General features: G+C 45.8%; 1 protein-coding gene across 4 annotated transcripts; it reads left to right on the forward strand.

The window, feature by feature from the left end:
* Nucleotides 1–780: 780 nt before the first annotated feature.
* ZNF266 (zinc finger protein 266) lies at nt 781–26,407 on the forward strand. Of its 4 annotated transcripts, XM_037992491.2 has the most exons (9): nt 787–1,038; nt 1,143–1,224; nt 1,477–1,540; nt 17,421–17,574; nt 18,328–18,410; nt 19,014–19,140; nt 19,709–19,789; nt 21,839–21,927; nt 22,859–26,407. In XM_037992491.2, the coding sequence occupies exons 4-9, from the start codon at nt 17,550–17,552 to the stop codon at nt 24,302–24,304; spliced, it is 1,851 nt and encodes a 616-aa protein (XP_037848419.2). In that variant the 5' UTR covers nt 787–1,038; nt 1,143–1,224; nt 1,477–1,540; nt 17,421–17,549; the 3' UTR covers nt 24,305–26,407. The 4 variants fall into 4 exon arrangements, with proteins under 4 accessions (XP_072873090.1, XP_037848419.2, XP_007993361.3 ...); XM_007995170.3 differs by lacking the exon at nt 1,477–1,540; XM_073016988.1 differs by lacking the exon at nt 1,477–1,540 and having other exon boundaries at nt 18,338–18,410.
* Nucleotides 26,408–27,515: the final 1,108 nt, after the last annotated feature.

Raw genomic sequence — 27,515 nt, forward strand, 5'->3', positions numbered from 1 at the left:
CTGAAAACATAAAGGAATCAACGATTAGAATTTAGCATGGTGTCCAGACAAATGAAATAAGGGGAAATATTGGCCTGAAGTTGAACTGGGTCCGGCGCCGTGGTGCACGCCTGTAATCCCAGCCTCTTGGGAGGCCGAGGCCGGACGATCGCTTGAGCCCAGGAGTTTGAGATCAGCCTGGGCAACATACCTCATATATGGGGGGAAAAAAAATTAGCCAGGGGTGGTGGCTTGCACCTGTAGTCCCAGCTACTCGGGAGGCTGAGGCGGGATGATCGCGTGAGCCCAGGAGTTTCACCCTACAGCACGCCAGCCTGGACTACACAGTGAGACCCTCTGTCCAAAAGAAAACCCAAAAAACTCGATTGAATGAATGGAGGAGATAGACCATATCATGGACTGGCAGGTTTATCAACGGAAGAATCATTTTGAGGGTGCTAGGAACGTGGGAGGAGGTGAAAAGAAAAGCTTTTTGTGAGCACTGCGCGCATCTTGTGGGGGAGCCCCCACCTCTAACTTTGCCAACACCACCGACCCCACCCTAGGTATGGGCCCAGTCCGCAGGCCTGGTTCGAACCTCAACCCTGTGCTCTGGGCCCCTTTTGGCCTCCATCCCTCAAGCTGAGCCAACTCCAAGGTCTCCAAGGCGTCTCCGTAGCCACTGGGGAGTAAACCAGAATCGCTCTGCCTGAGGACGTTCAGCTTGGCTGAGATTGCAGTCCCCAAGCGCTCTTCCACGTTCGAGGGTGGAGGCGGAAGTGACGTCAGCGGAGCGCTGCTGTGTTTTCCGGCGCTTTCTCCGCGCAGCCAAACCACTTTTCTTCCTGGTGATGTTAGGGCTTAACGTAGCTTTGGCGAGGTCGGATAGCTGGCGGGAGCCAGCGGTGAAAGGGGTGGTGAACGTGCCAGTTTGCCCCAGGCCGCCGAGGGGCCTCTTTAGAGAGGCCTTGCCTGCCCCCCTCGCGTCCGCCGGGGCCAAAAAGCCCCTCAAGCTGTCGCTGGTACGGCCCTGGGCCAGGAGCCGTTTCGGGATCTCTCGTAAGTGCGCTTCCTCACGATTTTTGCAAACACGGTGATTGCCGCTTCAAAGTCCTCCAAAGCAATCTTTGTGCCTTTTTTTTTTTTTCTTTCTTTTTTTCCAGAAACGAGTTTTCGCCGTTCGAGTCAGGTTGACTGTGGTCCTTCGTCCCCCTCATCTGGACCTGGCGAGTCTGGCGCGTCCGGGTGGGTACCGGGGTGAAAGTTGGTTTCGGGGGCTTTTTCCTCCTGTTTTGTCTGAGAATTTGTTTTTCTTTTTGCGCATCCTGTATTTACTTTTGACACACTACATTCAGGTAGAAACATAAAGCTACTTTTTAGGTATCTAGGGTGTGCTTATTTCTCTATGTGAATATAAACGTTTGTAGACCGCAAGTCTTTCTACTGAAGAAAAGCAAGAATACTCAACTAGCTATTCTTTTTATCTGAACTTCCTAGGCCTGTACCTCCCCACAGAGCTTCAAAACAGGGGCTTATAGGAAGAAAGAATGGAGGCTTTGAAGTAAGTTGAACATGACAGGCGTGACACCTAAGGTTTAAATGCTTGCTAATACGTGTCCTATAGATAAAGACATGTCCTTTTAAAACCATAATACTATGAACCAAGAAAATTTAAAATGTTGTTAATATGTACCCTGTGTAAAAAGGTACAGTTCTCCACTTTGTTCCAATGTGTGTTTTTGATTGTTTTGAAATCTAATATGTATCCAAGTTTTCATGTCTTTTAGTCTCTTTAAAACTAGCAGACACTGTTTATCCGTTATACTGTCTTTTTGCGGAGTCATTCATTCTTTCAGAAAGTTATACATTTTGGTAGTTCTGATTGTATTCTGTGCTGTGTTTAAATGTATCCTTCATTTCTTGGTGTATCCTGTAAAAGAATGAGTGTCTGAATGGTTAATTAAAGCATAGTAAAAAAAATTCAGCTAAGGGCTATTCTTAGGGAGGTTGTAAAGTAGGGGAGGAGGCTGTCATGTAACCAAGCAAATAAGTGTATTACAAATTGATGAGGGTCTGTAAGTAAAGTAGAGGGCAGAATTATTTTCTCTATTTTTCTTTGGAATAGGCAATGCTAAGAAAAGAGTGATATTCAAGCTGAGACCAAAAAATATGGTATGATTTAGCCATGTTGAAGGGGAAGGAAGTAAGAGCTGGCCAAAGCATTCTGTGAATTGACTGACTCCATTTCTAGGGTGAGAGAGAGGAGTGCATCAAAGATTACCCCAGGTTTGACAGTCAGTATTCTTTCTTTGGTTGGGGAAACAATGTGATGGGATAATTTAATCTTAAATGTATGACTGAGAGGAAAAAGTAAGTGATATCTTGTTTTTGGAGACAGAGTTTCGCTGTTGCCCAGGATCCAGTGTAGTGGCAGGATCTCACTGCAACACTGTAACCTCCACCTCTCCAGTTTTCAAGCCATCCTTCTGCCTTAGCCACCCTAGTAGCCGGGATTACAAGTGTGCGCCACCATGCCTGGCTAATTTTTGTATTTTTTTTTTCTTTGTAGCGATGGTTTCACTGTGTTGGCCAGGCTGGTCTTGGACTCCTGACCTCAAGTGATCCACCCACCTTGGCCTCTCAAGGTGCTGGGATTACAGGTGTAAGCCACTGTCCCTGGCCAAAGTAAGTGATATCTGACAAATGATGTAAATCAAGGGAAAATAGGAGAAGCATGAATGTGTTTTAATTACGTGAATAAGAAATTAATTCAAGGGATTAGTGAGAATCAGTGCTTGAGCATTGAAAAATAAGCTCTCCGTGAAAATTCACTGATGTTAATTATCAGTTTTAGGAAATGTGTATATTCATAAACAGACAAAACCTCTTTCAATGTTGTTTTTTTTAAATTCACTTTTGGCTCTTTCTACCTAAATTAGTCCTTCGTTTCCCTGAAGGAATGTCCAGAATAAACACTCTGTGCGATTCCTTACAGACACTCATACACCTAGGGGGTTGGCTTGATACACTCCATGTAAGTAAATGACCAGAAAACTCACCTGCCATTGTGGGCTGCCAAAAAGCTGTGAAGGGGCCACATGGCCTGGAAATACAACAGATCTTAGAATAATGTCTGTTAATTATAACATCCATGAGGGAAAAAAAATCTAATTCCGCCAGGGCCACTCTGTAGATTCTGCACGTTCTTCCCATGTCTGCATGGGTTTTCTCGGGGCACTCTGGTTTCTTCCCACATCCCAAAGATGCACGTTAGCTTAATTGGCGTGTCTAAATCGTCCCCCTATGAATGTGTGTGTGTGTGCCCTGAGCTGTTAGGATGGGCTCTGGCCATTTTTATCCTGGAACTGGAATAGGCGGATTGGAGAATGAATGAATGAATACAAACTATTGTAAAATAAAAATTCCTAAAACATTTGGGAATGATACAAATGTACAACAGTAAATGGTACCACTTAGCAAGCTGGCCCCATTTGTTACTGTTTTTGAGCTTCTTGGTGGTAGGAGGTAGTCCTTACAGTTTTTGCTTTGGAAACATTTATTTGTTGATTTATCTTACCACTGTTAATTCCATCGCACACCGATTCATCAAAAATTGGATAAACATCCTATTTTTATTTGTCTTTTTTTTTTTTTTTTTGAGACGGAGTCTCACTCTGTCGCCCAGGCTGGAGTGCAGTGGCCAGATCTCAGCTCACTGCAAGCTCCGCCTCCCGGGTTTATGCCATTCTCCTGCCTCGGCCTCCCGAGTAGCTGGGACTACAGGCGCCCGCCACCTCGCCCGGCTAGTTTTTTGTATTTTTTAGTGGAGACAGGGTTTCACCATGTTAGCCCATGTTAGGATGGTCTCGATCTCCTGACCTTGTGATCCGCCTGTCTCGGCCTCCCAAAGTGCTGGGATTACAGGCTTGAGCCACCGTGCCCGGCTATTAGTCTTTTTAAAATGTATATATAGCTCACATTTATTTCAATATTTAATATTAGAAGTGTTTGGGGTCTTTATTTAGCAGTTTAGTGACATTTTTGTGACCAGAAATATGCTGTGGGAGCTTAACTCGCTTATATCACTTAGCATGGGAAAAAATTTGCTTTGTGGGATGTCATTTTGCTTAAAGTCTCAGTTTCCAAGAACCTGTTGACGACTTTAAGTGAAGACTGAAATTGTATACATTTTCTCTGTTTGGCACTTAGGGGTTCCAGTGAGCTAGCCGCACGTAGTGAAATCATTGATGCGGATCCGATATAAAGTTGCTGAGGATGTGCATATACTACTTTTTAGAGAGCGTATTGGCAAACCAATTTCAGAAACTGTTGGCAGTACATACTAGGTTTATACACATACATGCCCTACAGCAACAGTAATGTGTACAATATGTGTATCAAGATAAAAGTAGACCAGGTGCAGTGGCTCATGCCTGTAATCCCAACACTTTGGGAGGCCAAGGTGGTTGGATCACTTCAGGTCAGGAGTTCAAGACCAGCCTGGCCAACATGGTGAAACCCTGACTCTACTAAAAAAATACAAAAATTAGCCGGGCATGGTGGTGGGTGCCTGTAATCCCAGCTACTTGGGAGACTGAGGCCGGAGAATCGCTTGAACCAGGGAGGTGGAGGCTGCAGTGAGCTGAGATTGCGCTACTGCACTCCAGTCTGGGCAATCAGAATGAGACCCTGTCTAAAAACAAAACAAAACAAAACAAAAAAACTCAACTGACTTGAGACCTCAGTCACACCTGCAGTGTCTTCATTTTTGCTTATTCTTCTGTTAGAAACAGGTCAGAGGTCATGCATACACTCAACAGGAGGGTGTTTTCTATGGGTATGCATGCCAGCAGGTGGGGATCTCTGGGGTCATATTAAAATATTTGGCCACAGTGTGGCTGTAGCCCACTGGATGGTGAAGTTTGCTGGGTTACTCAGACTGGAGTTGGTCATAGTCCTTAGGCAAGATTGAAGCAGTGTTCCAAGTCAAAGGCCAGCTGCAATGGGTGGGTCAGCCTGTAGGGGGAGTCAGGACACCACTGTAGCTATGAGGCTTGGAATGTTTCATGTCTGCCCTGGAAGTGCTGTGACAGACACACCTCTGGGGCACACTCACACTGATGGTGATGGCAGCTATGCACAGGAAATTTGGATGCCACTTTGTTTGCAAGGCCTGGGACATCATTGTCCACATTTGGAGGTCTTTGGGAACAAACCTCTGAGGCACAGGTCATGCAGCAGCATGCATCCTGGTGTGCGCATCGTCTGCGTCATGAGGGGCACAAGCCATCAAGCCAGGTTGGCACATGTGCAGAGGGTGCCTCTGCTAGTGGGAGTGTTTTGAGCATGTGGCATCCGTGTTAGGAGGGCCACAGGGTGGTGGTGACTGGGCCAGGGTTTTGTGGTATCCTGAGGACTGTGTTCTGGGCACATGGCATGGACAGAGCACCCTCCAATGCCCTCACACCCACACTGCTGACCATCGTGCCACAATTGTATCCAGGAGGCAACGCTCCCTTGTACAGTGTCCATCCCATGTCCCCTTTTTGTATGTTCCTCTAATTCGGTCCTGAGGCCTCTGTCTCTGGAGAGTGGCTGTAAATTCTAGCCCTGTCCTGACCAAGAGGAGAGATGTTCTGGTGTGTTGGGTGGGTTAGATACAGAAAAGGCAACACAACAAAACACATCAAGTAGCAGAAACATTTTATTCCTCACAGATCCATGAGAAGAGGGTTGCCCTTGAGGTCCTGATGGCAAGTCAGGAGACAGCCGGGTGCTAGCCAGTGGGTGGGGAATGAGACAGAGAGGACCTGTGGGACCGTGCCTTTGTTATGGTCCATGGGCTTTATCCCTCAGGCTTTCCCAGCGTGGTTGTGGATTGGATGGACCACTGACTTACATGACTGGTATTGGCCAGTAGGTTTCTTTATGGTCAGCTGCTGTGGGGTGTGTTGGGTTTGGGGTCAGTGAGGTAAGGAACAAGTAGGCTATGTCACAAACAGTACACAGGGAGGGGAAGTTTTAAGTAAGCCAAAGGTGATGGGGTCCGACTCGGTTCCAAATAACTTACATCAGGCCTAAAAATGGATGTAGGGCAGTTACGTTGGAGGGTATGAGCTGATGATTTAGTAAAGCATATGTAAAGGTTAGTGGTACTGTGTGGAACCGAGGGGCAGGCGTGGTTGTGGTTGGATAGGCAAGGCTGGAAGTTGAGATAGAAAGTGGGAAGGGTAGTAGTGTTGTGGGACAATCAAAGATGGGAGAGACTGAACAGAGTGAGTTCAGGAAAGGTCTTTATTAAAAGGTGATCACCTGGCTCAGTAGAACTAGGGTCCAGGAAAGTCTGAGCCCTGAACAAAGAAAGCAGCCACCTTTTAAGCAGTCAGTGGCCGGGAGCTACTGATGCAGGAAGCGTACTTACAGAAGCGAGAACAGAGGCAGTTGATCAGTCTTTAACATTTATCTATACTACATGTTCCACATCCCTGGGAGACCATGTTTCTATATTAACCTTGTAACTTTGCAGCTGCACTAGGGAGGTGAAGTAGGAACTCACTGAGCCCCAAGGAACGTGAAAGTAGCAAGTACAGATAAGGCTCACTGAGCACAGAATTAAAAACAGGGAGTTAGTATTCTTCTCTAACTTAGACTACTGGGTGGTGGGGGGGGTAGGGGGAGGGGCTATGCTACACTTAGCATTTGAAGGAAAAAGTAAAAATTTTTGGTTGTCTTTAATTATACTTGTAAAATTCATGAATTCTGGCCGGGCGCGGTGGCTCAAGCCTGTAATCCCAGCACTTTGGGAGGCCGAGACGGGCGGATCACGAGGTCAGGAGATCGAGACCATCCTGGCTAACACTGTGAAACCCCGTCTCTACTAAAAAATACAAAAAATTAGCCGGGCGTGGTGGTGGGTGCCTGTAGTCCCAGCTACTCGGGAGGCTGAGGCAGGAGAATGGCGTGAACCCGGGAGGCGGAGCTTGCAGTGAGCCGAGATTGCGCCACTGCACTCCAGCCTGGGAGACAGCGAGACTCCGTGTCAAAAAAAAAAAAAAAAAAAAAATTCATGAATTCCTTCTTCAGTAGAAGGCATCAGGGAGTAGGTGGTCCCCTCCCTGGGATTAAGGAGTTTACTGCCATGAGGTAGGTGCCTCTTGGGGAAAACAGTAATCTCCATTAATTTTAGTAACTCCTACCAGATTTTCCTCCAGGCATGGGTATATGGGTGTGCACGTATGAGCGGAAAGCAAATACTCTACCAGGATCATGGGCTAAGCAGACAGTTCAGGACGAAAAAAATGTTCTGTGTCCATTTGTGTTTTAGGAGAGGCAGTCCATGGGTATCACTGTGTGGAGGTTTTAGTGTGATGGTGGGGTCATCTCCACCATCAGAGTCTGCGTGTCGGGGCTGTGTTGCTGGAGGCAGTGTTTCCAGCGGTGATATTTTGGGCTAGGACAAAGTCAATAGGGTGTCACTGGGGTATCCTTTTAAAGTGGATACCCACTGAAGTAGATGTGGCCCTCCAGGTTGTAAACCAACACAGCACCTAGTAAGATGAACCGTCAATAGAATGATATGTAGCTATACCTGACAACGTGTTTTTGTTTCTGTCTTTTGGTGGAAGTTTACGTTCAGATGGGTCCCCTGTCAGATAAGCAGCTGCCAGGCCTCTGGGACAATCTAATGTTAATAAGTCCCAGGAGACCACGCACCCTCGATTTGGCCTTCAACCCTTATGGGATGGGGGCAAGATTGAAAATAAGTTAAGCCCTAGAGCATGATAGAGAATTTCAGGAGTCTGTTTTTTGGACTGGAATTTGAAAAGTAGTTATTTGAGGACATTTTTCTGTCTTTCAGTGAAACCAGTTATCTGAGACCTATTAGGGAAATGAAAGTTCCATTGAATATATTTTTCGAGGGGCTAGCATTATGTATTTTAAGAAATGAAACATGGGCTGGGCACAGTGGCTCACCCCTGTAATCCCAGCAGTTTGGGAGGCTGAAGTGGGAGGATTGCTTGAACCCAGGAGTTTGAGACCAGCCTGGGCAACATAGCGAGACTCTGCCTCTTTAAAAAAAAAAATTAAATTGACAAAAAAGAAGTGAAACATATATCTAGGTTACTAATAAAGTCTGTAACTCTGAAGGAAATAAGTAGTGTCCTGGCAAGGCCTTGTATTGTGGCTTTTAGTATGTGGAGAGATGTGAGATTTTGCTTTATATTTTGGGTATCTGTCAAACAAGATATTCCCAGGGTTTGGTTTTTTTTTTTTTCCCCCCACCTTGAAAGGGACAATTTTTAGGTAATGACCCAATAGTTTATTGTAACCATGAAGAAGGTGGGACGGTTTGTTGACCCGGGCATCCAGTGCTAAGACAGCTGCCTGAAATGTGGCCAGGCACGTAGTTTCTTGGGTCCTGTCCTTTATTTGGGACATCCTGGCTAAGGGATGGAAGGCAGCAGCATTCCGCTGAGCTCCATCACTTATGATGGTCAGCAGTGGCCTTTGCACAGTCTACAAACTCCCATTACTGTTGACTTAGTTAATCCCCAGGGCTTTCCAGGTAGTCAGAGGACCTGGGGGAGGGAGGGGTGACCTCCTTCGGCACCCTGGCATCAGGCAAGGGACTGAGGACAGGGGAAGCCACTACCTCCTGCAGGTGGATTAGACCTGAGGGCCTGAGATTGGTTTCATCGTGGCCTAAGGAGGCCTCAGTGGCCAGGCACAGCTTGTGGGGTGTTGTGTCCCTGACCCAGAGCACAGTGGGCAGCTGCATAGGAGGATCACAGGCTCAGGTCTATGAGATCCTCTGTTTCCAGGAGAGCCCTGTAGATGGCCAGTCACTTGTTTTACTGGTGAATAACAGGAAGTCAGGAGGGGCAGTGTCTCTTACTAGAGGACCTGGGACAGCTAATGACCAACATAAGTGGTCCAGAGACTCCAGCAGGCATTTAAAAAGTTGCCAGTCTCTCTATCATGAAGGAGGTCCTTTTAGGAAGTTGCTTTTTTTCCCCCGGTTTTCTTTTTTCTTTTCTTCGAGGCATTAATAGGAGCGCTTGTTGATTTTAATTTAATTTATAAGTATAATTTGTAAGTCAGGAATATGTTGCCACCAGAACCCAAAAATTACTAAAAGATATTGGAATTATTTCATAATTATGAGCAGGTCAAGAGAGTTTCCTTGGGGAAGGCTGTTATCAGTGCATTGCATACCTGCGTTCCTGGAGAAGGTGAATGTTGTTAAGATCTCGTTTGTAAAGATCCTACGTGATGACAGATTTGTTGGGTAGCCTGGAAAAGGTGTGTTGTGTCCCATCGGAGGGAGAGGCAAGCTGCAGATGAGAGGCTGTTGAAATAGGCACTGAACAAGATGTGTTGTCCGGGCTGGGCATGTTGGCTCATGTCTGTAATCCTAGCACTTTGGGAGGCTGAGGTGGGCGGATCACTTGAGGTCAGGAGTTCAAGACCAGACTGACCAACAGGGTGAAATCCCGTCTCTAATTTAAAAAAAAAAAGAAAAAGAAAAAAATTAGCTGGGTGTGGCAGCATGCACTTGTAATCCCAGCTACTTGGGAGGCTGAGGGGAGAGAATTGCTTGAACCCTAGGAGGCGGAGGTTGCAGTGAGCCGAGATCATGCCACTGCAATCTAGCCTGGGAGACAGAGCAAGACTTCATTTCAAGGAAAAAAAAAAAAAAAAAAAAAGAACACGTTACGTTAGCCAAATTTATAATTAAAAGCACAATAGTTATTGGTTGTTTATTGAATAGAATCAGGAGTTTTAATAATACTGGGTGTGGGCGCCTTGATGGATGGAACCACAATGTGAAGGCCATAGTAATCCAGCATGAGGTGCCCTTTATTTTGTTTTCAGATTTAAGAGCAGGCACAATTGGGCTGTCAAATGGAGAAGCAGTAGGGATAATCACCCCTTCATTAATTAGGTTTTATAGAAGTTTTAATCCTTGAGGCCCTATTGTAACTTACATTGGGCCATGTGAAGTATCTTAACTGATTATCCATGGGGTCCCATTTTATCCAGCCAATTTGTAAGTGTCAAAGTCTCTATTATGTTAGCATATTTATGCCTCATATGGAATATTTTACGGCAACGGGTCCTATGACTATGGGAAACTGAAGCCTACAGTTAAAGCGAGGCATAACTAATTTTTTTCTCTTGTATTTAGTTACCCTTTTAAGATTTTAGGGAGCACAATGTTTAAATTTAGTGGGATCCTCAGGTATAAGTATAATTTGAGCCCCAGACTGAGTAGGCCTATGCAGTTTTGTTAATTGGTACATTTTAGCAAATGTTAGTTAAAATCTAATTACCTATTATTTTTTTCCCCGTGTCTCATGGTCTGTGTTTAAATCATTAAGTAATCTAGGGCTAGTGGGATTATGTTTGTTAGACCTGGCATTTACTTTGTACTTAAAGTTCAAAAAAAGTCCTTTTTTTTTTTTTTACTTGAACTTGTAACCTCCCAAAGCCCGAGCCTTTTTTTCCTTTTTTTTTTTTTTTTCTTTTTTCTCTTTTTTTGTTCTTAGGCTTTTAACTGCCTGAAGGGTTCTTAATTTCTGTCTCTGGTTGATAAGAGGAAAAGAAGGAGGGGTAAGGGGCCCAGTGCTTCTAGGCAGTAGAGGACTGGGAAGTCCAGACCTCAAGATAATCAGTCTTTTTCCCTCTCTTTTTTTCTTCTAAGTAAAATCTTTAGAACGGCTTGTATCTCCAAGTGGCTAAAATATTTTTTCCTTTGTTTGCCTGATAAGCTTCCAGTGGTCCCGAGTGGCCCCCGTTTTGATCTCTGGCCTCCATTTGTGCTTCCCATCTGCCCCGTTCGTAGGCAGCCACTTTTCTGTCTAGGGCGCCCGGTTGACCTCGTCAGGGTGGGGGCGTAGAGAAACAGATGCAAGGGAAAACAACGTCATGGGAATAGCAGACCCCGGCAGCAGCCTTGCCAGCGAGGTGCCGTCATCTCCCCAGTGAAGGGGCTGCTACTGTTGTCAGGGTGGGAAGTCTGATGGTCTCGTCCGTACTGCCTCTCCACTCAGCGGGCAGTCAGAATGCCGGTCTTCCTCTTGCCCTCCGCTAACGCTCTGATTGGCCCAGAGCCTGCCTTACCTGCTTCTGCCTCTCAGTAGGAAGCCCGCGGTGCCAGAGTGAGGCCTTGGGAATACAGCTGGCTTCCTCCAGCCCAGCAGTTCCTATTTGGGGAAGTGACAGCAGCCTTGGATAGTGAGTGTCATACCCCTGTTGCCCTCTCAAGGCCAGCAGTTGGTGAGTCCCAGGGAGCACTTGGACTATGGAGGACCCACCCAATTTAGGAGGGGAGTTTTGGCAGCGTTCCACAAAGACACCAGGCAGCAGTGCACAGCAGCAGGGAGGCACCCCAGCAGGCCACGGAACCCTCCCATATGGCGTCAGCCATGTGAGTGGGCCAGGTAGTAGGCAGGCCAAGAGCAATCTGAAGGCCTGGGCTTGTGTCCCTCAGGTTGTGACTACACACCCTGTTCACTGCACTGAATATCTTTTCCTCTGTTTTGGTCTAAGGGGTCTCTCTCTCTCTCAAGAGTGGCTACAAATTCTAGCCCTACCCAGACGGGGAGGAGAGTTACATTCCAGTGTGTTGGGCAGGCAAGATGTAGAGGAGGCAGCACAACAAAACACGTGAAATGTCAGAAGCATCCTCCTACTCACAGATCCCTGGAATGGGAGGCTGCTCTCGGAGGCTGATGGAAGTCCAGAAACAGCTGGGTGCTCAACCTGTGGGACAGGAATGAGAGAGAGGACCTGTGGGGCCTTGCTTTATTAAGGTCCATGGACATTATCCCTCAGGCCTTCCTTTGGGGTTTGTGGATTGGCTGCACAAAGGAAAGGTCTTATTTATATGACTCTGGTATTGGCCACTAAGTTTCATTGTAGTCAGCAGCTGTGAGATGTGTTGGGTTTGGGGCCAGTGAGGTGAGGAACAAGCGGGCTGTGTAACAAAGAGCTACACAGGCAGGGGAAGTTTTAACTAAGACAAAGGCGATGGGGGTATTGGAGCTGAGATACATAAACAGCTAACTGGCATATTTCACTCTTTGGTTCTTTACCATCCATATGCACTCTCCTACACACATAGGAGCTTCTTTGGAATAATTAAACAAGTCTATACTCCTGCCTAAGAAGATACGAGGGAAGAAGTCCTCACCCATCCCCAGACTGAGAAGATGCGCAGTTCAAACAGTCCTTTGTTTTCCCACCGCGGGCCGTGTCAGTTACTCCTCAAATTTAGTCCCATTCTAACGATTCTGTTTCCTAAAGACACAATTACACATGTAACCTCTAATAATGTGTATATAAAATAAAAGCGGGAAAAAGATAGAAGTAAATGGTTCATCTAAATAAATAAACACATGGATATGGACACACATAGATATAACAAGCACAGAGAAAATGTGCAAAACTACATTTCTTGTTACTGTCACTGGTCTTGAGGTTGTAGTTAATGTCCACGGTTTACTTCTTCAGTGACTAATTCCATATTTTCCCAGCCTTCCACTTGAACCTCAGCTGCTCCGGGTTTTGTACCAGGGAGGAGCGATCCAAATCTTCCTTCGCCCAGAGTCCGAGTCCTCTGTTGTCCTGCCTTCATTCAGCTGTGGTTTTCCGTTAACCTTTTCTATGGAGTATAGAAGTACTCAGAGGTTCTACACTTCATCACTTCATCCTCCTTGCCTCAGTTGTCTAGCAGTGCCACAGTTTTCCTTTGATAATTGGGATTAACCACTCCAGCCAGTAGATTAACCTTTTTTTTTTCCCCTCTTGGGTTAGTGGTATATGGAGCCCAAAAGGGCCAGGTGGCAATCTCCTGTTCCAATGCATTGGAACCATAACGGTGCCCCCTGGGGGAGGCATTTTCCACTAGGAACTAAGAAGTTCTCTGGGCGGGGCGCGGTGGCTCAAGCCTGTAATCCCAGCACTTTGGGAGGCCGAGACGGGCGGATCAGAAGGTCAGGAGATCAAGACCATCCTGGCTAACACGGTGAAACCCCGTCTCTACTAAAAAATACAAAAAATCTAGCCGGGCGAGGTGGCGGGCGCCTGTAGTCCCAGCTACTCGGGAGGCTGAGGCAAGAGAATGGTGTAAACTTGGGAGGGGGAGCTTGCAGTGAGCTGAGATCTGGCCACTGCACTCCAGCCTGGGCGACAGAGCGAGACTCCATCTCAAAAAAAAAAAAAAAAAAAAAAGATCTCTGGACCAGCAGTGCTCTGAGTCGCTGGGAGTGGAAGCAAACTTCTGTCAGTGGAGTTAATTCCACTTTCACCCATCAGTTCTATTTTTTTTGTTTTTTTGTTTTTGTTTTTGTTTTTTTTGAGATGGAGTCTCGCTCTGTCACCCAGGCTGGATTGCAGTGGCGTGATCTTGGCTCACTGCAAACTCCACCTCCCGGGTTCATGCCATTCTCCTGCCTCAGACTCCTGGTAGCTGGGACTACAGGCGCCTGCCACCAAGCCCGGCTAATTTTTTGTATTTTTAGTAGAGACGGGGTTTCATGGTGTTAGCCAGGATGGTCCCGATCTCCTGACCTCGTGATCCGCCTGCCTCAGCCTCCCAAAGTGCTGGGATTACAGGCGTGAGCCACCGTGCCTGGCCTGTTTTGTTTTTTGTTTTGAGACAGAGTCCTGCTCTGTCACTCAGGCTGGAGTGGCAGTGGCACAATCTCAGCTCACTGCAACCTCCACTTCCTGGGTTCAAGTGATTCTCATGCCTCAGCCTCCCGAGCAGCTGGGATTATAGGCACGCACCACCACACCCGGCTAATTTTGTGTTTTTAGTAGAGATGGGGTTTCCCCATGTTGGCCGGGCTGGTCACGAACTCCTGACCTCAAACGATCCACCTGCCTCGGCCTCCCAAAGTGCTGGGATTCCAGGCGTGGGCCACTGCGCCTGGCCCACTCATCAATTCTTGGGCCCATGTATTCTGGCTGTGGGGAGACAGTACCATGGAAGGCTCTCTGACTCAAAGCATACTCCTTGACCTATGGGACAGAATTCCTTTCTAAGGGTTGTCTCCCATTTGGCCCTGTAACTGAGTTTTCAGTATGTGATTCCACTTTTCACGTAGATCCACTGCTTCTGAGTGATGGGTTGTGCGATGGGACCAGTTGATTGCAAGAACAGCTTCCACTGTTGCACTTCTCTGCAGTGAGATGCTTTTCTTGTTTAGAAACTGTGTTGTGTGGAGGCCGTGACTACTGATAAAGCACGTTGTGAGTCCATGGATAGTGGTGCCAGCAGAAGCCTAACTAGTCGAAAGGCAAATCCACAGCAGAACATGAGTCTGTTCTGGTGAGGATGAGTTATATTTCCCGATAGAAGAGGACCCGTTACAGCATGGCTGGCTGGTCTCCTCTAAGGAATGGCGCCGTATTGGATGCTCAGGGTTAATTTCTGCTTTCAGGAGATTAGGCCCAGTAGTAATGTTAGCTGAGTCAGACTTGGTAAGGGGAAGTCCTTATTGCTGAACCCATGCATAGCCTTTATCCCTGCTGTCATGAACATTTTTTAATGGGCCCAATGAGCAAGCACTGAGGTAGCTAGGAAAAGTTAACAGGTATCTTTAGTGTGCGTGATTCTGTCCGCCTTATTTCTAGTGGATCACCTTTGGTAGGCATTCACATGGGACACAATCTGTCCTTTCAGTGAGGTCCATCCATGTACCTTTTCCCAGGTTTCCTTGTTAGCTGTCCGGTTCCTTACACATTTTTTTTTTTTTTTTTTTTGAGACGGAGTTTTGCTCTGTCACCCAGGCTGGAGTGCAGTGGCACCATCTCGGCTCACTGCAACCTCCACCCCCTGGGCTCCACCAATTCTTCTGCCTCAGCCTCCTGAGTAGCTGGGACTACGGGTGTGAGCCACCACGCCCGGCTGATTTATTTATTTATTTATTTAGTTTTTAATTTTTGGTAGAGACAGGGTGTCACCATATTGGCCTGGCTGGTCTCGAACTCCTGACCTCGTGATCCGCCCGCCTTGGCCTCCCAAAGTGCTAGGATTATAGGCATGAGCCACCATGCCTGGCATTCCTCCCACATTTTTGACCATCCAGCCAAGCCATAGGCAACTTTTAATGAATCCGTGTTTGTGTATGCATGCATCTTGTCAACTCCAGACCCAGACCCAGAAGCAGGCCAATACACTGCCCGAAGCTCTGCCACTGGGAAGATTTTCCTTTAGTACTGCCCTTCAGGGTCAGCCTTTAGCGGGGCTGTAGTGCTTCTGCTTTGTACTTTTCGGGGGTGCTAGTCATCAGAGCTAGTCATCAGACTTGGGGAAAGCGGGAAGCAACCCTCTGGAATGCAGGCAACCCTGGCTGTTGGGCTCATGAGCAGAGGAAGTTAGGGTGCCAGTAAGGGTACTGAGAGCACTAAATATCCACATCAGGCGACCGGGGGAAACCAGTCTTTGGTATGCAGACAGGCCGTGGGTGGTGGGTAAGTGCATAGAAAGAGACAGTATTCCTGTCACCCTTGCATTCATTGAGTAGTTCAATACATTTCCTCAAAACTCAGATGTGTATTGTGTTATGAATTGTGAAGGGGCTGTAGTCTGGGTGTACTTTAACAGTGTTTAGAAGGATCTCAGTTGTCTGTCCAGCCATCACTGGGTGCCTTAAGGCTCCATGCCAGGTAAAGGAGAACATTGGCACCCAAAGATACCTGAGGCTGCCCATGAGATACAGACTCCACAAAGAAAAGCAGGCCGCAGTGTCTGTCACCCAGCATCATCCAAGAACATTCCTAGAGACACACAGAGTTCCTTACGATAAAAGGTTTTGTTGCTCCAAAAACAGGAAAGTTCAGTGTGTGTATCTATCTACCCAGTAATGTTATAAGATGTATAAAGGAGTATACATTACAGATACACAAGAAGAAATAGACAAGTCCACAGTTGCAGTGGGAGATTTTAGAATATTTATCTCATGTTGTTTAAATAGTAGAGAGAAACGAAGATAGGATGTACATTTGCGAGAGATGAGCACACTGCCTCATTTACCTGTCCAGTGTCATGTCTGCTAAATGAGGGAAATCACAGAGTGCTTATCTGGAGTTGAGAGTGAAAGAATAGACTGGAAGGGGCAAGAAGGTTTTCAGGGGAGACGAACGTGTTTTACATCTCGTTGAGGCTTTTGATTACGCAAGTGTATGCAATTGTCAGAATTCATCCACTGAATACCTAAGAGCCGCACTTTTAATTGTGCATTAATTATATTTCAGGTTTAAATAAAATAACATGATTGATTTAGATTTCACCAAACGAAACACATTTGTGGCCCTCTTCAGCCTAAGGATCCCCAGTTTGAAACCCATGGAAGTAGGTACAGTCTACACCAGGAGTCTAGACATGGGGTTTCTGTAACCCAGTGTGACTTCAGAGTTTTAGCCTTCTCATTTGTAGAATAAAGGCTGTAGCGTCCTTGTGGAGGTGTAGCTGGTTCATGGATAATGAACTGTTCAGTTTTCAGTGATTTTCATCATTCAGATTTCATTCTGTCAATCAGCATTTGCACTGTTGTTCTGTGTTTGATTTATTAAAGATTGTGATTAATTTTTATTAAATTTTTAGTTGTATAAATTTTATTAAATTAAAATACATTCTGTTTTGGTCATGCTAGGTTAATATGGAGTGGGTGTTCAATAACACATGTGGGTAGTGACCATGGTGTTGCACTGTGCAGGTTTAGACCAGCGCCAGTCATGTGGGAAAGTCAGAGCAGCCACAGATTGGGTGTCAGGGACAAAACTGCCTACATTCAAGTCCTGGTTCGCAACTTCCAAACTGGATGATTCTGGACCAAAGCCAAATGTTGTCTGAATGTAGGTTTTTTTTCTTTTTCTTTTTTTTTTTTTTTTACCTTTTGATACAGAGTCTCACTGTGTTGCCAGGCTGGAGTACAGTGGTGTGATCTCAGCCCACTGCAACCTCTGTCTCTCAGGTTCAAGCGATTCTTCTGCCTCAGCCTCCTCAGTAGCTGGGGTTACAGGCGTGCACCACCACGCCCAGCTAATTTTTGTATTTTCAGTAGAGATGGGGTTTCACCACGTTGGCCAGGCTGGTCTTGAACTCCTGACCTCAACTGACACACCCACCTCAGCTTCCCAAAATGCTGGGATTACAGATGTGAGCCACCACGCCCGACCTGGTTTTTTTCTTTGTCACATAGGGGTCATCGATATACTGTAAAGAGTGGTTATGATAGTTAAGTGTGTATGTAAAGCTGCTAGCGTGGCTTCTGACACACACCGTTCCTCAGTAGTGGAAGCTGGCGGTCCTAGTATTTGTGGTGTGCACCGTTTTCAGTGGCTTTCACTTATATGTTCTGCAGAGAGAGTGCTAGTGATGTCTGATGATTGACAAGTAATGCTTGTGGATTAATGATTTATACAAACAGGACACCATTAACACTGGATAAAGAGGATGGAGGTTACCTCTGTCCGTGTAGATTCCTAAGCTGTCCTGGAGTGATCCTTGGAGTAAAGGAAAGGCGCTTCAAAGCACATTTAGCCGTCAGCCCTGCGGAATGGCAGCCGTTGATTTGTCCTATGGTAAGTCCTGTTTCTGTTCATTTTCAGAGACCCTGCTTTAGGTGTCCCCCCACACAATGTGGAGTCTGGTGGTCTGTGCCTGATCATTCACGCTACAACTTAATTTCTGCGGTGCTGACGTGGGCTAGGGAATGCTTTGTTCTTTTTTTTTTTTTTTTTTGAGACAGAGTCTTGCTCTGTTGCTCAGGCTGGAGTGCAGTGGCACAGTCTCAGCTCATTGCAACCTCTGCCTCCTGGGTTCAAGCGATTTTCCTGCCTCAGCCTCCCGAGTAGCTGGGATTACAGGCGTATGCCACCACACCTGGCTAATTTTTTGTATTTTTAGTAGAGATGTGGCTTCACCATGTTGGCCAGGCTGGTCTCAAACTCCTAATCTCAAGTGATCTGCCCATCTCGACCTCCCAAAGTGCTGGGATTACAAGCGTGAGCCATCGCACCTGGCAGAATGCTTCATCAGCCCCCTGCTGTGTGTGCTTTGGGAAGAGGTGCTATGTATTTCCACGGTTAAGTTTCATTATCTGTAAAATAAGACTACTACCCTTTTCCCAGTGGGCAGCATGGCTGACCATCCTTTTTTTTTTTTTTGCCTTTAGGTGAGGCAGAACTGCCCTGGAATTGATAGCGGTAGTGTGTGTGTGTGTGTTTTCTTGAGCGTGCAGGAGTACATGGGAATCTCACAGCAGGACTTTGGGGGTGTGAATGTGGGAGTTATGGTCAGCCCTGGGTTCTCATGCCTTCTTTCTTTTCCATGAGGTCTTTACAGGGACCCAGTCTGCCTTCAAGAAAAGACAGAAGTGGAAAGGGTGGTGGCTGGCTGTCTGACAAGTTGTTATCAGGTATGCAGGGAGCGTATCCTTCTCCAAAATATCATACTTGCATCACCAGATAGACACATCTCCTTCTACACAGAATTATCTCCAGAGCTTCTTAAACAAATAAAGCCTCCTTCAAGGACTGAGTCCCTAGTCAAATTCCCCAAAGGAGGGGAGCCTGACATATTGGTGAGGGTTTCCCTTGAATGTCATCCCAGTATTTCAGTGTTGACTAATTAGTCTTCCCTCATGGTCCCAACTGCATACTTTTTATTTTGTTGAGTGTTCTGACACATGGTAAGGGACATAAAAGTATCCTTTGCTGAGACAGTTTATCCATTCATCAGCGTTTGTCTAGCATCTGCTCAAGAGTGTGCTGCAGTGGAGGGAAATCAGATGACCTCCCAGTCTGGTTGTGTTAGATACAATCATATGTAAGAAGTGCCATTCAAACCATGTCACTGGAGGGAACTGACAGTGAGTGAGTGTGGATAGAGAGGGCCTCCTGGGACCAGTGAACTCTGGAGCAGGCAGCGTGAGCCCTCAGACTCTGTAGGTATTGCATTTTGCAGTGAACACCGGTAGACGTGTTATGTGGCTCAAGCCAGCATGTGTGTGATGGTTTAGGATTCAGTGACTTTTGATGATCTGGCTGTGGACTTCACCCCAGAAGAATGGACTTTACTGGACCCAACTCAGAGAAACCTCTACAGAGATGTGATGCTAGAGAACTATAAGAATTTGGCCACAGTAGGTAAGACTGGCCTCATCCCTTGTAGCCTGCTGTAGAACAGATTATGTTATGTACTTACTGTATCGCACATCGGAGACAGCAACTCTGAACACAATGGGAAATAACAGACATAGTCCCTGCCCTAATAGGGTTTCTTCTACTTGGTGGTAGAGATTCATCAGCACTGTTGGAGCTGTACGTTCTCAGTCTCCCCCTTTGACATACTTAGTCAGAAACTCTGCAACAGGGGCCCTGTCATGTGTTTTAACAAGCTCTCATGAATCTGATGTGCTATAATGTTGAAGAATGAGATGTATGGTTGTTTCCCATGAGAATGAAGATCTCTTTGTTTCTCTTCCTATTTGGATAAAAGTCTTAGTGCTTTTTAAGTGTGTACATCAGCCTGGATTTGGGCTCCAGGGATCAGAGATCACCAATCTTTTGGGGGCACAGACAGATGATATTTGCATTTTTAGCCCTTTTAAAATAATTTCACTGCTTCCATTGGAACTGTAGCTCCTGAGTTATGGAAAGATTTGTCATCTCTTGCATGAGCCTCTTCTGGTAATGAATCTTTCTCTGTGCACAGGGTGTCAGCTCTTCAAACCCTGTCTGATCTCTTGGCTGGAACAAGAAGAGTCTAGGACAGTGCAGAGAGGTGATTTCCAAGGTGAGTGTTCATGAAGGACTGCCCTGGTCAGTAAGTTCAGTATGTTTACAAGTAAAATGAGGAAACTTTGTTTTTGAGACAGATTCTCATTCTGTCGCCCAGGCTGGAGTACAGTGGTGCCATCTCGGCTCACTGCAACCTCTGCCTCTGGGGTGCAAGCGATTCTCCTGCCTCAGCCTCCTGAGTAGCTGGGATTACAGGCGCGCACTACCACGCTCAGCTAATTTTTGTATTTTTAGTAGAGATGGGGTTTCACCATGTTGGTCAGGCTGGTCTCGAGCTCCTGACCTTATGATCCGCCTGCCTCAGCCTTCCAAAGTGCTGGGGTTACAGGCGTGAGCCACTGCACCTGGCCATAATGAGGAAACTTTTTAAGATGCAGTTTATCTCACAATGTTGAGGCCTTTTTTTTTTTTCTCCTGAGACACAGTTTTACTGTCACCCAGGCTGTAGTGCAGTGATGTGATCTCGGCTCACTGCAACTTCAGCCTCCTGGGTTCAAGTGATTCTCCTGCCTCAGCCTCCTGAGTAGCCGGGACTACAGGTGTGTGCCACCATGCCCACCTAATTTTTTGTATTATTAGTAGAGATGGGGTTTCACCACGTTGGCCAGGCTGGTCCCAAACTCCTGATTTCAAGTGTTCCACCTGCCTTGGCTTCCCAAAGTGCTGGGATTACAGGCGTGAGCCACCTTGCCCAGTTAGGCCATTTCTTTCTTAGAAGTTAAGAAATCTTTAGCTTCTCATAGTCTTAACTTTGTCTACTCATTTTTTCCTATGATAGGACCTGTTGGTTTCTTCTTTAAAAGTTCTTGTTTTGGGCCAGGTGTGGTGGCTTACGCCTGTAATCTCAGTACTTCGAGAGGCTGAGGCGGGTGGATCACATGAGGTCATGATTTCAAGACCAGCCTGGCCAACATGGTAAAACCCATTGCTACAAAAATACAAGTATTAGCTGGGTGTGGTGGCGCACTCCTGTAGTCCCTGCTACTAGGGAGACTGAGGCAGGAGAATTGCTTGAAACCAGGAGCCGAAGGTTGCGATGAGCCAAGATCGTGCCACTGAACTCCAGCTGGGTTGAGAGAGAGAGAGAGACTCTGTCTCAAAAAAAAAAAAAAAAAAAAAAAGGCTGGGCATGGTGACTCACCCGTGGCCCACGTCTGTAATCCCAGAACTTTGGGAGGCCGAGGCAGGAGGATCACCTGATGTCAGGAGTTTGAGACCAGCCTGGCCAACAATGCTGAAACCCTGTCTCTACTAAAAATACAAAAATTAGCTGGGCGTGGTGGCAGGTGCCTGTAACCCCAGCTACTTGGGAGGCTGAGGCAGGAGAATCGCTTGAACTCGCGAGGTGGAGGTTGTAGTGAGCCAAGATTGTCCCATTGCACTCCAGCCTGAGTAACAAGAGTGAAACCCTGTCTCAAAAAAAGAAGAAAAACAAGTTCCCTGTTTTGATGTGTGCTTGTTGTCCTATTCTTCGACTTTCCTTCCATGGTAATATTCTTTGTGTTCACCATCAGTTTTTGATTTTCATAGAATCAGTTGGTAGTAAACTGTGTAAAATTTTGACGCTATATCCTTATTATTGCCAAATTTTTGATATACAATCTTCAAATCTGTCTTTGTTTTTTGTTACCATGTTTAATTTGAAAACAAATACAGGGGCCAGGTGCAGTGGCTCACAGCTGTAATCCCAGCACTTTGGGGGGTTGAGGCGGATGAATCACGAGGTCAGGAGTTTGAGACCAACTTGGCCAACATAGTGAAACCCCATCTCTACTAAAAATACAAAAATTAGCTGGGTGTGGTGGCACGTGCCTGTAGTCCCAGCTACTCAGGAGGCTGAGGCAGGAGAATCACTTGAACCTGGGAGGCAGAGGTTACAGTGAGCCAAGACTACGCCATTGCATTCCAGCCTGGGCAACAGAGCGAGACTCTGTCTCAAAAAGAAAAGAAAAAAAGAAAACAAATACAAATGATCTCTCTCATTTTCAGCTCCATCTGTCTACCCTGTGTGTCTCCAAACCCTTACATTTCTTTTTCTCTTTAGCTTCAGAATGGAAAATGCAACTTAAAACCAAAGAGTCAGCCCTTCAGCAAGAGTTTTTGGGGGAGCCAAACTCTAGTGGGATTCAAATGGTAAGATTAACAAGGATACGTCTTAGTTTTCACATTTAGAGAGGATTGGGGATTTCATTATAGAAAATCAGAATAAATCTGGGCATGGTGGCTCACACCTGTAATCCCAGCACTTTGGGAGACTGAAGTGGGAGGATCACTTGAGGCTAGGAGTTCTAGACCAGCCTGGTCAACATAGCAAGATCTTGGCTCTAAAAACTAAATTAATTTAATCACATTAAAAGAAAAAAGAAAATTAGCAGAATGAGAGCTCTTTGAGATAAGTGGCATTCCCCAGAGGGATAATGACTCTGGAGAGGACTCAATACGATGACCTGGGGATGCCTGAAACCTAGCTTGACACTTACTGTTGTTTTTCTCGCAGAGTCTTGCTCTGTCGCCCAGGCTGGAATGCAGTTGCATGATCTTGGCTCACTGCAACTTCTGCCTCCTGGGCTCAAGCGACTTTTGTGCCTCACCCACCTGAGTAGCTGCGAGTACAGGCATGCACCACCATGCCTGGCTAATTTTTGCATTTTTAGTAGAGACAGGGTTTCACCATGTTGGCCAGGCTGGTCTTGAACTCTTGACCTGAGGTGATCTGCCCGCCTTGGCCTCCCAAAGCACTGGGATTACAGGTGTGAGCCACCGTGCCCAGCCAACACTTAAGTGTTTTAGAGTTCCCATCAAGTACACATTTGTAACCAGATAGTGAGTTTTTAAAGCAATTTCATAAAACTCTACAGACATTTGAGATTAGAGTAGATGGCACAGCCTGACAGGAACTTTTCATCATTCCACTGGAAAGAAATCAAAAGGGCAGTACTTGTATGTGTGTAATGAAAATGGTAAACACGAAAATAATCATCACAATGTTCCTCTCTTCTGATGAGTGGAATCTGTGAGTGAGTCTGAACAGTCCTTTAATCATCATTCATTCCTTTATCAACAGATAGGAAGCCACAACGGAGGGGAGACCAATGATGTTAAGCAATGTGGAGATGTCTCCAGTGAACACTCATGCCTTAAGACACACGTGAGAACTCAAAATAGTGAGAACGCATTTGAGTGTCATCTGTATGGAGTAGACTTCCTTACTCTGCACAAGAAAACCTCTACTGGAGAGCAACGTTCTGTGTTTAGTCAGTGTGGAAAAGCCTTCAGCCTGACCCCTGATGTTGTTCACCAGAGAATGTGCACAGGAGATAAAGCTTTTGATTGCAGTGACTCTGGGAAATCCTTCGTTAATCATTCACACCTTCAGGGACATTTAAGAACTCACAATGGAGAAAGTGTCCATGAATGGAAGGAATGTGGGAGAGGCTTTATTCACTCCACAGACCTTGCTGTGCATATACAAACTCACAGTTCGGAAAAACCCTACAAATGTAAGGAATGTGGAAAAGGCTTTAGATATTCTGCATACCTTAATATTCACATGGGAACCCACACTGGAGACAATCCCTATGAGTGTAAGGAGTGTGGGAAAGCCTTCACTAGGTCTTGTCAGCTTACTCAGCACAGAAAAACTCACACTGGAGAGAAACCTTATAAATGTAAGGATTGTGGGAAAGCCTTCACTGTTTCCTCTTGCTTAAGTCAACACATGAAAAGTCATGTGGGTGAGAAGCCTTATGAATGCAAGGAATGTGGGATAGCCTTCCCTACATCTTCTCAACTTACTGAACATTTAAAAACTCACACTGCAAAGGATCCCTTTGAATGTAAGATATGTGGAAAATACTTTAGAAATTCCTCATGCCTCAGTGATCACTTTCGAATTCACACTGGAATAAAACCCTATAAATGTAAGGACTGTGGGAAAGCCTTCACTCAGAACTCAGACCTTACTAAGCATGCGCGAACTCACAGTGGAGAGAGGCCCTATGAATGTAAGGAATGTGGGAAGGCCTTCGCCAGATCCTCTCGCCTTAGTGAACATACAAGAACTCACACTGGAGAGAAGCCTTTTGAATGTGTCAAATGTGGGAAAGCCTTTGCTATTTCTTCAAATCTTAGTGGACATTTGAGAATTCACACTGGAGAGAAGCCCTTTGAGTGCCTGGAATGTGGGAAAGCATTTACGCATTCCTCTAGTCTTAATAATCACATGCGGACCCACAGTGCCAAAAAACCATACACGTGTATGGAATGTGGCAAAGCTTTTAAGTTTCCCACTTGTGTTAACCTTCACATGCGGATCCACACTGGAGAAAAACCCTACAAATGTAAACAGTGTGGGAAATCCTTCAGTTACTCCAATTCGTTTCAGTTACATGAACGAACTCACACTGGAGAGAAACCCTATGAATGTAAAGAGTGTGGGAAAGCCTTCAGTTCTTCCAGTTCCTTTCGAAATCATGAAAGAAGGCATGCAGATGAGAGACTGTCAGTGTAAGGAATGTGGGAAAACCTAAAGGTGTACGCGTTCTCTCTGAAGACATGAAAACACTGGGGAGAAACCCTATGAATGTAGAAATGTGGAAGCAACTTTGTATCTCAGGTCCTAATGAACACGTGTGAATTCACAGTGGAGAAGACCCTGCATCAGGGAGTGTGGAAATGACTTCACGGAATTGTCAAGCCTTACCAAACACATCCAAAATCTCACTGGAGAGAAACCCTATGAATGTAGAGAATCTGGGAATACCTTTGTGAATCCCACAAACCTTAATGTGCATATGTGAACTCACATTGGAGAGAAACCCTGCAATTTAAATGGCATGGTCTGGATGATGCCCCACTCCTTATTTGTAAGCCCTAAGTCCTAGTTCCTTACACTATAACTGTATTTGGACATAAGGTTTTCAAACAGGTGAGTAACTTCAAATGAGGCTGTTAGGTTCGATCCCTAATCTAACATCACTGGTGTCCCTATAAGGGAAAGTGAAGGAAGGATACACACGGAGAAGACTGTGAATCCACCAGAAGATGGCCATCTGCAAGCCAAGGACAGAGACCTGGAACAGAGGCTTTCATTATGGCCTCCAGAGGACACCAACCCTGTCTCCACCTTGATATTGGACTTCCAGGCTCCAGAACTGTGAGGCAATAAATTTCTCTTGGTTAAATCTTTCAGTCTATGTTATTTTGTATGGCAACCCTAGGAAACTAATACTGTGAGGAACTTGGGAAAAGCTTTAGATCAAGCTTGTCCAACCCGCAGGCCAGGATGGCTCTGAATGTGGAAAAACACAAATTTTTAAGCTTTCTTCAAACATAATGAATTTTTTTCATTCATTAGCTATCATTAGTGTTAGTGCAAACATAAAAGCAATCACAGGAGAGACGTTCTATGAACGTAGGACATGTGAAGTCTGTAAGTGCTCATCAGATCTTAATACTTCCACCTCTTGTGGTGATAGGCCCTGTGAAAATCAAGGACTATCAAGGAAAGAAAGTTTCTTTTACTATGAAAGTCATAAATGTGACCTCACCCAACACTTAGTGACTTAGAGTGGACTAAGGCTCTATTAGGTATGTGGAGAGATTTCATTAAATGTTTATACCTTATATAAGGAATAAAAATTCACAGTGTAGAGAAGACTTCGCTTTGAGGCATGTGGGAAAGCTTTTACTAATTCCATGAGGCTTATTTTACACATCTAAAATTAGATTGCAAGTGAGCAAAGACCACTGTACTCCAGCCTGGGTAACAAAGCAAAACTCTGTCTCAAAAAAATAAATAAAAATAAAGTTAGACTACAAATGTCCTGGGAATGTAGGGGAATGTATGACAACCTTTAAATATCTCACAAAGCCATAATATTAACATGAAATCTTACATTGGAGGAAGAACCTATATATCCCAGGGATATGGTGTCACTTTATTTCATTGCTCAAGCCTTAATATCTTTGTGAGAATTCATGCTGGGGTAAAACCCTGTGATTATAAAAAAGGATGCAGGAAGTACCTCATTTGCTTCTCATGTCTTACTATATCACAGTTCATAGCCATATGAATGAAAGGAATATGGGAAAACTGTCAGAATCTCTTCACAACCCAGCATGAAGTAACTTGCAATGAGACTGCACAGTCTATGAAACATGGAAAGCCCTTTGCTGTTACCTCAGGAATTGCTTAAGTAAGGTTTTGCAGTAGAGAGAAATCCTATTAGTGTAAGAGGTATTGGAGAGTGGTAGTTCAGCTAAATAATGTTCACTTCTCAGATTGGAAAACTGACCAACTGAAAATGTTTTATTAACTCTTAAAAAATCCATGTTCACCTGCTGTGGTGGGTCATGGCTGTAATCTCGGCACTTTGAGAGGCTGAGGTGAGTGGATCGCTTGAGCTCAGGAGTTCAAGACCAGCCTGGGTAACATGGTGAAACCCCGCCTCTACAAAAAAGACAAAACTTAGCTGGGCATGGTGGCTCATGCCTGTAGTCCCAGCTACCCAGGAGGCTGAGGCAGGTGAATCATTTTAGTCTAGGAGACGGAGGTTGCAGTGAGCTGAGATTATGCCACTGCACTCTAGCCTGAATGACAGAGTCAGACCCTGTCTAAAAAAAAAAAAAAAAAAAAAAAAAAAATCCATGTTCCAGAGCAGTTTTAGGTTCACAGCAAAATAATGTGGAAGGTTCAAAGACATCCTATATTCCTCCTGCTCCTACACATGCATAGCTTCCACCGTCATCGGCGTACTCCACCAGAGTAATGCATTTGTTAGAACTCATAAACCTATATTGCCACTTCATTATCACCCAGTCCACAAATCGTCTGTCCTCCCACTATTCTTCCCTCCCACTCCTCAGCCCCTGACAACCACTCATCTTTTTACTGTCTCCATAGTTTTGCCTTTTCCAGAATGTCACAGAGTTGGTAATGGTGCAGTATGTAATTTTCAGACTGGCCCAAAGTGAGAACTTTACATCTTTCTTTTCCAGTTCGAATGTTGCCTTTTTCAAAACAACTCATGGCCTGCCCCACCCCCATCCTGTGCCCATATAAACCGCAGGCGCCACTTTCACCAGTGTTGAGCTGTGCTCACCCCATGGTGACCTTGGGGCAGTGGATTGCAGGGTGGGTCTGGAGTGCCATGTGACTGCTCTGCAGGACTTGGAAACATTGGTGAAAATTCTGCACAGGTGGCTCTTGGAACTCCTGGCCAAGGCGCACCTTTCCTCAACAGCCATTGGTGCACAGTGAGATCTGTCTACAGGTCTCTCTGGCCTACCCACTAGTGTCTGCCTAGTAACTGGCCATTTTGGTTTCTGATTGGCTGTGGCAGCTGATGCTTTGAGTCCAGTGGCTCCTTGGTGCTTGGAATCTGTGGAGTGACGGGATGAGGACATTTAAAAATGCTGTTTAGTGTTAGGTTTTTAACTCATTGTTTAATTCTCTGAAACAGCAGCTGAGCTTCCCCCCCCCGCCCGAGATGGAGTTTTTGCCCTTGTTGTCCAGGCTGGAGTGCAGTGGAGAGATCTCGGCTTACTGCAACCTGTGCCTCCCGGGTTCAAGCGATTCTCCTGCGTAGCTGGGATTACAGGCACGTGCTGCCATGCCCGGCTAATTTCTGTATTTTTAGTAGAGATGGGGTTTTGCCATGTTGGCCAGGCTGGTCTTGAACTCCTGACCTCAGGTGATCCACGCCCCCCCCCCCCCCCGC

This window comes from Chlorocebus sabaeus, chromosome 6 (assembly GCF_047675955.1).
Source record: "Chlorocebus sabaeus isolate Y175 chromosome 6, mChlSab1.0.hap1, whole genome shotgun sequence".
Lineage (NCBI taxonomy): Eukaryota > Metazoa > Chordata > Mammalia > Primates > Cercopithecidae > Chlorocebus > Chlorocebus sabaeus.

What these genes read in the sequence shown, in the direction of transcription:
- ZNF266 (XM_037992491.2), top strand. Translation starts at nt 17,550, where the DNA reads ATGGCAGCCGTTGATTTGTCCTATG. An exon ending in GTCTGACAAGTTGTTATCAG is followed by an intron (nt 18,411 to 19,013) that starts GTATGCAGGGAG and finishes GTGATGGTTTAG; the next exon opens with GATTCAGTGACTTTTGATGA. An exon ending in ACTCTAGTGGGATTCAAATG is followed by an intron (nt 21,928 to 22,858) that starts GTAAGATTAACA and finishes CTTTATCAACAG; the next exon opens with ATAGGAAGCCACAACGGAGG.